The sequence below is a fragment of the Pundamilia nyererei genome, unplaced genomic scaffold (genome assembly GCF_000239375.1).
Source record: "Pundamilia nyererei isolate P.nyererei 1_Seehausen unplaced genomic scaffold, PunNye1.0 scaffold00355, whole genome shotgun sequence".
Classification (NCBI taxonomy): domain Eukaryota; kingdom Metazoa; phylum Chordata; class Actinopteri; order Cichliformes; family Cichlidae; genus Pundamilia; species Pundamilia nyererei.
Genome location: NW_005187756.1, coordinates 50,685 through 62,947, shown reverse-complemented (window position 1 = coordinate 62,947; position 12,263 = coordinate 50,685). Strand labels below are relative to the sequence as shown.

Here is a 12,263-nt window from a genome sequence, read left to right as displayed (position 1 = left end):
TTTTTTTTCTGTGTATTACTGTCTACGATCAAAAACTGGCTTCATAAATGTGAATACAGTGGGTTTACAATAAGGTGCAAACCACTGATTGCCAGATTAGACTCTCTGCCAGTCTACATCCAAAAGAAAAGAATGCAAATCATGTCTCCTGTCAAACATGAAGACTGAATGTTATTGGCATGTATGGCTTCCAGTGTAACTGTGCTGTTAATGTGTTTACTGATGATTGTAAATGGTCTGTACTTGTATAGCGCTTTACTTAGTCCCTAAGGACCCCAAAGTGCTTTACACTACGTTTACTGATGATGAGGCTGCTGGTAGAAGCAGCAGGGAGGATTGTGAAGCGTACAGGGCTGTACTCTCTGCTTAGATTCAGCCAATTTCTGCCAAACTGATCAGCTGGTGCTTCACATTTCAAATGGATAATGACGCAAAACAAACTGTAAAAGCAACTCAGTTTCTCAAAGCAAAGAAATGGGTTATTTTTTAACATCCAAGTCAGTCACCTCATCTCAAGCAACAAGCAGCACGCAGCAACTGAAGATGACTGCAGTGAAGGCCTGGCAGAGCATCTCAGTGGAGGAAACGCAGCATTCGGTGATGTCCATGAGTTGTGGACTCCAGTCACCTGCCTCACAGGACTTTCATCCAAGTTTTCAAACAACGCCTAAGTTGAGATATATGTTAGTTTGTCAAATTACTGTTGGACCAAATCCCTTAAAGATCAAAATTAAATTTTTGTCATGTAGAAATAATCCCAACAGATTCTTTAAGTCACATCAGTGTCATTTCCAAACCTTGTTTTATTTTTCTCCTCTGTATATAATGCCCCAAAGTCACAGGACACACACAAAAAAAGAATGAAAACATGAATCAATGCGGGGGTTTATTCACTTATTTATTTGTATCTCATAAATCATTCTCTCTCTATTGAAAATGGGTGAAAGCAGATTAAAAATGAAACTTCTATACACATCTTCTCCAGTAAAGGGGCATTCTGTACAGTGTAGTTTGTGTTTACAGTGTGTATCTACACGCGATATGTTACAAGTTTGGATGCATTTCAGATTGCCTAAACCGCAGCAACTTCCCCGCTGCATTAAGTTGATATACAGCATCGTTACTCAACTCTACTTTGTTTCCGATATTCACGTGATACTTCGGCGAGTTACTGGCTGCGATGAAGGCGATCTGAAACGTCCATCTACTTCTGATAAGAACAAAGGCATCACAGATTTCCATCAATGGCGCGGCGGCTCTGTGTAAGTAATTATAATATTTAAGTACTTCATTTACTGTCTCTTTTTTACAATGAATATTCACATACAGTTGATTTTCTTTGATTAGAGGTTTCTGTTCAAAAGGAAGCACAGTTATGCAGTTTTAACGTCTCTTAAAAGTCGGCTCCTTTTGCTACAGAGCAATGCATCTCTTCATGTTGTTGTCCCTCGTTTCAGCGCTTCATCTCAGAGAGCCGAACAAGTTATATACACCACCGATCGTTTTACTAAATCACGAGCTCCTCAGAGGAATCAAAGTCTAAATCAGCTTGCTGCTGTTTGCAGTGGTCTTTAAATAAAACAAAATAAACAAACCCCACACACCAAAGATGAGGAGAACGGCCTGCCACTGGCTGAGTTATTTTCTTCTTTTTTCCTGCATTTAGACCACTGACTGAAAGAGTAAGCACCAGAGTTGTCATTTACAAACAATGGAGTTTCAACATAACAGCGAGGCAGTTAAAGAAACAAAAAGGACCAGGGGAAATTGGGGGTGTAACGATAAAAACACACAACAAAGCAGTGTGTCATCAGGCTGATGCTGCATTAGGGCCTAAGATGCTGAGGAGTTGCCACAAAAGATTATTTTTAATTTAAGGACATCAGTCTAAATACGGAGGTAAATAAATGAGATTGTATCATGTGGTTAAGACCCCAATGCTTGGGTCAGGTCGTCATTTTGTGCAGATGAAATGTAGTTGCCTTCTTGGGGTGCAACTGTTTTTTTGAACCTCACTGTGGCACGACATGGACAAATCTGATTTATTTATTTGTTGTGCATTATGTTGGTTAGGTGTGATGCCTGTCACTCAAGAACAACGATAATACCCGCCGTCCTCTGAAACATGACGGCTTTATAGCACACGCCAGTTTGAGATAATTCAATCAAAGAGGCAGAAGAAAGCCAGCTAAGCAAACGCGCTCTTTTTAAGTGAATCTGTGCTTGTATGAAGCTGGCAAGAAAAATGGCATCAGTGTGATGTAAGGGTGGGGGGGTGACTGAGAATGTCAATGCAGGATGTAAACAGACAGCGCCAACAACAGTCTGAGAGGAAATCATAGTAGAGCCCTCATTACAGAGGTGACTGCACCTACGATGGTCTGTAGGGGGCACATGTGTGTTTTACACCAAGACAAAAGCCTTGAACTCTTTCCCTCTACAGCGAGTGCGTCTGGTTCTGTTAGGATCTGACAATTTGCTGACATGACTGTCTCAGTTTGTAATTGATTTAAAACACTGACAGCCAGCTGTGCTAGCAGCTGCACTTATGGTGTTAATTTGAAAATCCCAGGTGACTTCCTTCTTGGGTTACTTCATTCATAAGATTTTCAGAAAACTTGACCTCTGATGTTGACTTTGAGGTAGAAGTCACTGAGATTCGAAGTCAAATTAATACCATTAAGTATCAATTTGAAATCTTAGGCCTCTGGCTCTGACTTCCCCTCTGACTGTATATTTTTACTGTTATATTATTACATTTAAATCAGATGGATTACCTATTTTAATTGCTATTAACACTAAGACCTGAGTGGCTTCATGTCTATGTGTCAGATTCTTTTATGATGAATGAAACATGACACATTAAAGAACCTCGAACGTGAGGTCAAAGTCACCAAGATTTGAACTTGTCCGAGGTTTGTAGTAGATACACGTAGGGTATAAATTTGAAAATCCTAGGTCACCTCACTCTCGTGTTCACAAAGTTGGGTGTGACTTTTCCCACCTGGTGGGGTGACAACAATACCTCATCAAGGTCACTGAGATCTGAACTCATCTGAGGATTGTAGATGATCCTAGACGACATCTTTCACACGTTTTCAGAAAACCTGACCTCTCGAGTTTGAATTTCAGTGACCTTGACTTATCAGCCTTTTACAGCTGAGGGCTAAAAATGTTCAGTTTACAAAAACAAATCTGGCTGGAGAGGAATGACAACGCGAGGGGCTGAGGGTGGAAATGTGGAGATTTTGGCCAACACAGAGGACCTGGAATAGCAAGCGTCTTGCGGAAAAACTCTAAGAACTGGTGGCCCGATATCTTTAAAGACACTTTATTCTCCTTTAGTTTGTCACCTGTCTGTAGCTCATTATTTAGGTTAGAGTAACCAGCTTTGCTCTTGTAGCTTCACAGTGTGCAAGCAGACTGCAGCATAGGCAATCTGCAACATCTCATGTGGGATCTCTAGCTTGAAACTTTAATCCATGAAGTTCCCTGCATCGTCACACTCACATGTGTGTGTTTAAAAAAAAAAAAAAAAAAAAAATCACTCTCTTGTTTCCCCAAACATGTTCTGTCTCTGGGCCGGTGCCCAGATTTTCATTGAGGGAAAAAAGCAAAAACACTAGAACAAAACAACACTGGGTGTTTCTGTGCTTCCAATCAGTCCAATTGCAGTGCTACATTTTTTTTTTTAATGGTAGCAATGAGCTTATTTAGAAACGGAGAGATCCATGCTAAAAACTATGTGTGCGGTGGAGGGTGGGCATAGCAGTCTTCTCATCTTTAGAGGCAGCATGCAAGTGCACCAAAATTGCAAAATTACTATGAGTCCGACAGGAGCAACAATTTCAGGCACCAGACCCCGATACTTCTAATCTAGCCTTTTAAAAGCCCTATAGAACTAGAGCTTTAAAAGGAGACTGCACTTTATAAAATCCTCTCAAAAACAATTTAAATGTCTTTTTAAAAGCCAGTCAGCAGTGGTGGAGGAAGTGTAAAAAACCCAAAAACCCAAAACTATCAGTGATTTCTGTTTTTGAACAAAGAGCAAAATGCTGTAACGCTTGCATATTTCATGAAGGTGTATTATATAGATATATATTTAGATATATAGGGACTGGGGGAAGAGGGCTGCAGCAACAATTATGCAGCAAATTAGGATTTGGTTTGAAATGACAAAATAGCTTATATACAGTGGTGGTTATCTTGTGCAATTTTTTTAAGTTTGTTTTTCTTGGCTGAATAAACAGCGATGGGAGAGGAAGGGAAATAGAAGAGGACTCCTCCCTCTATTCTTGGCCAAATCCTTCTGTTTCCTCGATGGCAAAGAGCAGCTTCTCTTTCAGCTGTTCGTAACTCTTGTAAGGAGGCAAGTCCAGACGGTTGAAACTGAAAAGACAAAAACAGAGACAAACAAACAAAGACATTTTTAAACTGTGTTTATCAGATCTGAAATAGGTTGGGAAAAAATCAGTCCCACTACCCAAGAGTATAAAAGTCAGTCGATCCTGAGTGAAAGAGAGAGTGGGTCGTTCTAAAGACCTCACTGAGTTCCAGTGTGGTCCTCTAGCGTTATGTCACCATTGCAAGAAGCAAGCATGCAGTCACAGAGCAGGGTCGCCAAGTCACTGCTGACTCATTAACTGAGCTCCAAACCTCCTCTAGCTTTAACATCAGCACAAAAACATGGTTATGACTATACTTCTAATACAGCTGCTCTCACAGCTTCATCATTTGACACCTTTAAAGCACCGACTGGTTAACATAATGGAAGACAGGTAAAATGTCTTTTCAGTCTAGAAAACTGAGTGGGACTCTCTCAGGCCTCTTCTATCCAATTCAAGATGTAAAACCTTTTCACCGGCCTGTCACTGGAGAGGATACTTAGGCAGGCTACCCAGAGATACTTGGGGATTTGTTTAATTTGTAAATAATTCTGCTGTTATTTTGAATATTCCTAACAAGCCTTCTTGTGTTTTCTGCTACTAGCTGGTTTGCTGGCCAGGTTGCTACTCTGGTGGTCCTTGATATCATTTATCCTGCAGTCAGACAGGCTGTAGGACTCCACTAAAACTGTACTAAAGTATACTGATGTAAAATTCTGTGCACAACATTACAAGACATAGTGGTCAAGTAGAGAGGTCAAAGGTCAAGCACTCACCACGTGTGGCTGCGAGGAAGCCACGTGTCTTTCCCCACCTTCTCAATGCAGAACTTCTGCGGCCCGTTACTTCCTGCAATGCAAAGGAAAAATTGGCTTAAGAAAAAAAATGAAAGCATTAAGGAAATATAAATAGTATGTTTAGTAAGCATGCTCGTCTCTCACTGACCCATGAGCTCAGCAAAGCCGCCCAGAGGAAGCCTGCAGGTTCCAGTGACAAACTGCATGAGCCGTAGTCGCACCTCATTGTCGACCTCTTTTACCAGCTGCAGGGAAGGAAATGACGCCAGAACATTCATCACTGACTTTCTACGACTAACTCGTCAAGGACCTTCATCCACGTAGGTTATACGGGGAATTTACGGCAATATGAGACACATTAAGAAAAAAACAAACGCTATTTCTTGAAGTTCAATTATTTTATCAAATCCTGCACTAAGAGCTTGTTTTACTGCTACTTGGAGGGAAAGAAAACACAAACTGAGCAAACAGAACAAACTGTGAGGCTGTGCATTTCTGTACCTGCCAGAACCAGATGATCTGTTTGCTGTTCCTGGTGTAGTGACGATACACAGTGTTTCTCTGCCAGTCCTGCAAGTCTACTTCCTGCATGCCACACAGCATCACCTGGTTTAAACACATACACACAAAAGGTTATTCTCACAAACACAGAGGATATAAACCAACATCATTCCACTGTAGTTGTGTATGCTTTGATTTCCAGGATTAATTCAAACAAAAATAATTCTGTGGCATGTATTAAGTTGGTTATTAAATTATTATTAGGTACAAGTTAGTATTACATTTAAACAGACAACAGAAGTCATTAAAATAGATCAAAAATGGTGCTCACCTCAAGCTCCTTTTCATCAAAGTACTGGAGCCACTGAAGTGGAACCACCTCATTGAAGCCGTCGAGAAAAGCTTTGGTTTGACCTTCCACCCCACGAGAGAACCTCCACTCTGCCATTAGACTGCAAGCCAAACAGTACAAATCTTCTTTAATATGTACTTTAAATGATATTCAGAGGTGAGTTTTTTTGATAACACAAAGACTGTGAACCTGATGTACTCCTCCTTGTTCTCTTCAGTGACTTGGATGTTGGCACCATTGGGTTTGAGGTCATGAGAGGTGATCTTCCCCAAGATCTCCATGTCCACGGAGAAGAACATCTCCAGACCGCATTCCTCGATGTTGTTGTCCCTGAGGAAAGACTCAGATGTTGCCAAAGTACAACCAATTTTTAACACATCACGGAGACGCACAGGGAACTGTGTTTGCTTCAAACGCTCTGGATTTTTATCTCTGAGATATTCTTAAGTTGACCTTTTTGTACGTGGATAGCCTTTGCTCTTTCCATACTTCTGCGGTAAAAGGGTTTTCTGACTTCTAATGCAGGAGGTTAAGTTTAGTTAAGAATGAGTAAAAAGCAAATAAAGCAGGCGCAAAGCTACTATAAATAACCCCATTACAAGATGTTGTCTGGCTTTCTTCACTGTCAGCCATTCCCAGCTTTTATTTTATTGTTAATTCAATCAAAACATGGTCTGCATTTTAGTTTCTTCAAAGCTGCCAACTTTTCCACCTAACTCTTTCATTCTTTTAAACAGCTGCGTTAGGTCACTGCTCTGTAATGCTGCACACCGCATGAACCAGCTGCAAAGCACACTGATTAATCAAACTGCATTTGTACTTGAAGATGTCAGTGAGGAGAAACACTTGAAGACATACAGGTGAAACCGCACAAAAAAAAAAACCTTTCAAAACTAAGTTCAGTAGTTCTTGCTAATATACGATTAGCGGAACAGGTCGTTTCCTGTATAAAAACAACACCCTGACAAAATGACCACGTTATTAAAAAGCCTAGTGAGCCAGAGATTAAATGGAAACCATCACAGGTGGTCAAGACACTTCCAAATTTTACTTTCATAAAAGCTATTTTGAGGATTCAATATAAAACACAACATGTTTGTGAGCAGTGGGAAAGGGACAAATGTTTTCCTTGAGGTTTCTCACTTCTTTAAGTAGTTGATTTTATGGGGTGTTCTTAGCCAAATAAGTGGACAAAAACCAGAGTGTTGTATGTTATGCACTATAAAACCTACCGCAACATATAGTGGACTGCATAAATGAACCGACTTGACTCCAGGTGTCATTTACAGTGTGTTCATTGTACTCGGGACCAAAAACAAAACAATTATGCAGTTTTTCCTTTTACTTCCAGTCTTGACTCAGCAATAGTTTGAGAAATGATACAGATATATTTGATAAGCCTTATTTGTACACAGCGTTCCAAGAGCAACACTTTGATATGACCTCCATTATAAATAAAGCCTAAATAAACTGCACAATTTGTTCTATCAACAATTTGCTTGAAAAGCACCCAATAACAAAAGTTCCTTAATAACGGTCAAGAGACCTTGAAAGTTATTCTAAGCAAAGTCAAGCAAAGAGAAACTTTCTAAACAATCAAATTAAGAGTACACTCTGTGGCTCTTTAACCAAAAGCTCAACTCAGTAATAAGTGCAGTGAAATTAATTTTCTAGCCGTGCCCTCTTCTCAAATGAATACAATATGGTAGGACTCCAACACATGAGAGATCAATTACCTGATCCATATGAGTGAGTTGTAGAACTCTGGGTCAATGGACTCAAGGTCTTTGAGTATTAACTTCTTGTTCAGCATGCGTTTGTAGAAAGGCAGAGAGAAGCCTGTGTCAATGAACTTGCCATGGAAAAGTGCCTGTGGGTAATCAAGAGGAGATAAGGTTCTTTAACTGCTGGTCAATCAGAAAGCATCAAGATAAAGAGATTGCAGACAGTCTCACAGTGTAATTGCATATTAACAAAATAAGTAAATATTGGGAAGTGTAAAACAACACTGAACACTTTTTCTCTTGAGCTCTTATGATTTTGAAATAACTTTTTCCAAAATATGACTTGTCTTAAAAAAGAGAAGAAAAAAGACTGGATGTGAGACACTGGTTGACAAACCACGGGTAACACAACCGTCTGTGTTGTCATGATGGTTTTAATGTGTGCGAGAATCAAGTGAATGTACCATTGCAATAAAGCGGCCTATGAAGCAGAAGTAGGAGAGGTGGTCGGGGTTGATGGCTGACGCTGGGTTGATCTGCAGACAATAGTTGCTTTTTCCAGCGTATTCAAACAGGCAGTACATGGGGTTCAGCACTTCATGGGACAACAAGAAGAACCACTCTCTGAAGAGAAGAGGGAGATGGAGGGCCATGAGCTGCACATTTTCATTTACTCTTTATACACAAATATTCTTTGGAATTCTTTAAAGTTAAAATTATATTTCAGTGTCTTTATTACCGGGCCAGGCCACCGTAATCCAGACCCTCCTCGCCTCTGAAGATGACATACAATCGCCTCCTCAAGTCGTAAGGCTTCAGGGCCATAATCTAAGAGACAGTTAGCACACACACAACATCAGCAAGTGATGAGTGCACAGTTGTGAATACAGATTGTACAAAAATAAATAAAGAACGCTTGATCGTTAAAGTATAACACAAAGTCTGTTCAACTTCAGGGATATCATTGTGCCCAGCTAGGAAGCAGCAGTCACTGTGAATCCATTTTAGCTGCTTTGTGCAAATCAAAGTGACAACGGGTGCACTTGAAAGACAACCCCCAAAACAGACCCCCAGTCAGTCAGAGGGATAAGGAGAGAGTAATGGTTCACGGGGCACTGCCTGCAAACCCACTTAGTGTGGGTCTTAATTCCACTACACCCATTGTCACTTTGCACCAAAGCAGATTTTCAAATATTTTCTTGTAAAACAACGGGGGGCCTAGCAAAAAAAGTTTGGGAACCACTGCACTAAGGTACTACCTTATGCTGTAAACATCATCTTAAACACAAAGATGACAAAAAGAAAAGGACGCACTTACTTGCTGAAAGGAGTCTTCAAACAGTGTCTGCCTGGAGACAGTGATCTTCACATGGCTTGGGAGAGCATTAGACTGAGTGGAGACAAGAACAAAAAAGGTATTCGAGTGGGATTAGGAAATTGGAATATCAAGTTAATCTCTCACCGTCTTTAATTCGTTAAGTGAGAGGAAACACAAACCTGGCACAAGTAGCGGAAATGGGCAAGCTTCCATCGAAAGCTGCGCTCGTATGCAATCTGAGGGCCTTTGGTGCTGAGGAGAAAAGAAGATTTAGAAAATGTGTTCAAGGGGAAAGTTCAAGGGGGCCGAATACTTTTGCAAGCCACTGTAAATAGTTGCATCCATTTATGTTTTTCAGTGTTTGCCCTGCATGGAAAATGTGCTCTAGGCATACATTTGGAGTTCAAAAAGAAATTACAAGGTTTCCTCAAAGGCCCGGTGTGAAATAAAACCATAAAACTGAACACCAGTGGGAAGTGCTTCTTTTGAATCCACATCCTTTTTTCTTCTTACCCAACTTAATGCTATATGTACAGCATATCAGCTAAATTAAATCTCAAAATAACTCCAGCTGGCCTCATTAAACATGGCCCCTTAAACTTTACATAAGCACCTAAAGATGCAGGTCTTCAGACACCTGGTGCATAAATTGATTTGAAAGGTGTTCTTACACAGAAGACTTTCCAGTGCGGGGGTCGCTGAAAGTTGTGGTTCGGGTGTTGTGATCCACGAAGTAGCGAACCCCTTCCCTTGTGTACCGGATCTCCCAACCTTCAGGCAGAGGATCCTCATTCTGTAGCCTGCAGGCACACAGACAAAGTGTTATGTAGGTTTGTAGCTGCTGAACACAGACATTACCTACAAGGACAAAGTCCAAATTGAAAATATCTGGCAGCACTTTACTTCACTACTAAAGAGTAATAGAAAACAAGTTAGCATAAACCAAAGGCAAAACAATAAAATGTAATAAAATGTTAATATTCCTTTTAAAGAGTCAAACTCTAAACCATCAAATGAACAGCAGAAAGTTTTGTGTTTAAACCTTTTCAGCTATTTACTTTACTGCACTGAATCAAATTATAATGGCTAATTTAACTGAATTCCTTTGGGTTTCCTTGTTTTTTTGCTCAACTTTATTGGCTGAAGAACATACTGGTTCTGCAAAACCTGCCATGGTTATAGTACATTAAGATTAGATGAAGACACACAGGGAGTTGTAGCTTCTCGCAGCTTTAAAAATAAATTTAGCAGGTTTCATGACAGAAAAATAAGGAAACGAGAGGGTTCCAGGTACTGACAGTAAAGTAGGTCAAGATTGCAATAGTTTGATCTGTCCCATCTGACCATACACTCCTGCATGCTGTTCAAGAAAAATGGTGAAGTTACTGTGTGGCTACTAGTAAAGTTAACACAAAGTAGCACCGCACAGTGAAGTTAATGGTTTACATCCAAAAGGCCACACTGGCAGAGTTTGTCTGTAGTGTTTTCTGCCACTCACCCTTGGGTTCGAGGGTCTTCCCACTGTGTTGTCTTTGTGTTATGGTTGACAAAGTACACTCGATCATTGGAGTCAACACGCCTCTCTGAAATGTATTCAAATAAACACAAGAAATCTGTAGCGTAGCAACAGACATAAGAGACACTTGGTCCTACATATCAGTACACAGAAAAAGCTGTTAATTAATGAATCCTTTTAATCATTAAGCAGAGCAGAATGCTGACATTTAACTTTAAAACATATTGGGGATATATATTCAGAATATGCATATACCGGTACTATACGTATATCAGAATCTGGCATAGAAATAGGTCATATGTACAGCCCTTTGCAAAAGGGCTGTACATATGTACATTTGCAAAAATGCGTTTTCCCCCTTTCTTTTCTTTATTGTTGTTATATTATTTTAACAGGTTCAAAATAAAGCCACACAATACAATCCAGCACAGAACACCAAAGGGGAGGAGACTGATTGGTCCAAACGTATTCTGCACTATAACAAAGACCGAAAACATGCATCCATTTTTCCTGACCAACTATCCAGCAACAAAACAAACAAGGACCTGTGAGCAATGGTGTGACCTCTAAAGTACTCTAGCAAGAACAGAAGGAACAATCTACCTTCCAGGTGTGTTGTTCCCTCTCTGCACGTGTAGAAACCTACCACGATTGCTTACCTTATTAAGAACTGCTGATGTACTCCTAGCTCCACTTTTTAAGTATAGAACACAAAGTACTGACACCAGAAAAAGCAAGCACAGCTTTTAGAGAAAAATGAATGTCAACTCACCCCAACCAGGAGGCAGTGGGCCAAGAGGATCATTTTCAGCAGACATCATGGATGCCTGCAAACAAGGGATACACAGATGGACACTCATTGGGGAAACACCAGGAAGGTGCAAATCTAGTCACAAAAGCCCCAAAAGCAAAATAAATAAAAAATAAATTGTTCAAAAACTATTTGTCGAATAGTACTTGATGTGAAGTGGTCTTTGTAGCTGCCTACTGGTATAAGCTTAACACCTACTTGCCTTTTTATTTATGCTGTAAACTAATCATGAAGATGTGAAGACGACATCACTGATAAAAGACCGCCTCTCATATATTAAGTTCTGTTTCTCATCTTTGGGCTAAATGAGCTGGGCTGGGTGCCAACAGTATATTTAGTAAGTGGGTTTACAAAACAAAAGTCCCGAGACAACTAGACGAGATTAAGGGTGGAAAGAAAAATGACCATCAACAGCTGGTCCTTTGAATGTCTGAGCTCATCATGATGATAAGACTGACGACAACCTGTTTACTGAGGCGGCTACGGGAGATTGTAAAATTGGTGGTGAAAATGACTGAAACCACAGCTGAGTTAATCTCTAAGCTCTGTATTTTTACAAATGAAATTTGATGAGATTCATTCTACTGGATGAAAATCATTTTGGAAAAAACGAAAGTTGGCTTAAACTTGGTAACATATTTCTACATTCATGCTAGAGCTAATCTAAAGTGGTCAGAGACACTGATGTCTGCCATTTTCTGTAGTGCTGGATAAGTAACAAGCTGATAAACCCTGAAAGCTGTGCGTATCCACTTAGTCTGCTGAGTCAGTAATGCACAGATTACATAGAGTGAAAGATCAAAGGACGGCAGATAGTAGGGCTGCACGATTTTGCATAAAATGAGAATCACGATTTTTT

General features: G+C 40.1%; 1 protein-coding gene across 1 annotated transcript in view; it reads right to left on the bottom strand.

The window, feature by feature from the left end:
- Window positions 1-3,526: 3,526 nt before the first annotated feature.
- The window catches only part of wwp1 (WW domain containing E3 ubiquitin protein ligase 1), a 23,062-nt gene continuing 14,325 nt past the window's right edge, over window positions 3,527-12,263 (bottom strand). The window contains exons 12-25 of the mRNA XM_005752372.1: window positions 11,366-11,420; window positions 10,576-10,660; window positions 9,749-9,877; window positions 9,257-9,329; window positions 9,078-9,149; window positions 8,499-8,587; window positions 8,224-8,383; window positions 7,772-7,905; window positions 6,225-6,365; window positions 6,015-6,135; window positions 5,684-5,788; window positions 5,331-5,427; window positions 5,162-5,234; window positions 3,527-4,389 (exon numbers count right to left, since the gene is read on the bottom strand). Coding sequence (XP_005752429.1) covers window positions 4,290-4,389; window positions 5,162-5,234; window positions 5,331-5,427; window positions 5,684-5,788; window positions 6,015-6,135; window positions 6,225-6,365; window positions 7,772-7,905; window positions 8,224-8,383; window positions 8,499-8,587; window positions 9,078-9,149; window positions 9,257-9,329; window positions 9,749-9,877; window positions 10,576-10,660; window positions 11,366-11,420 — 1,434 coding nt within the window. The 3' untranslated portion in view covers window positions 3,527-4,289. The remainder of the gene's footprint in view (window positions 4,390-5,161; window positions 5,235-5,330; window positions 5,428-5,683; window positions 5,789-6,014; window positions 6,136-6,224; window positions 6,366-7,771; window positions 7,906-8,223; window positions 8,384-8,498; window positions 8,588-9,077; window positions 9,150-9,256; window positions 9,330-9,748; window positions 9,878-10,575; window positions 10,661-11,365; window positions 11,421-12,263) is intronic.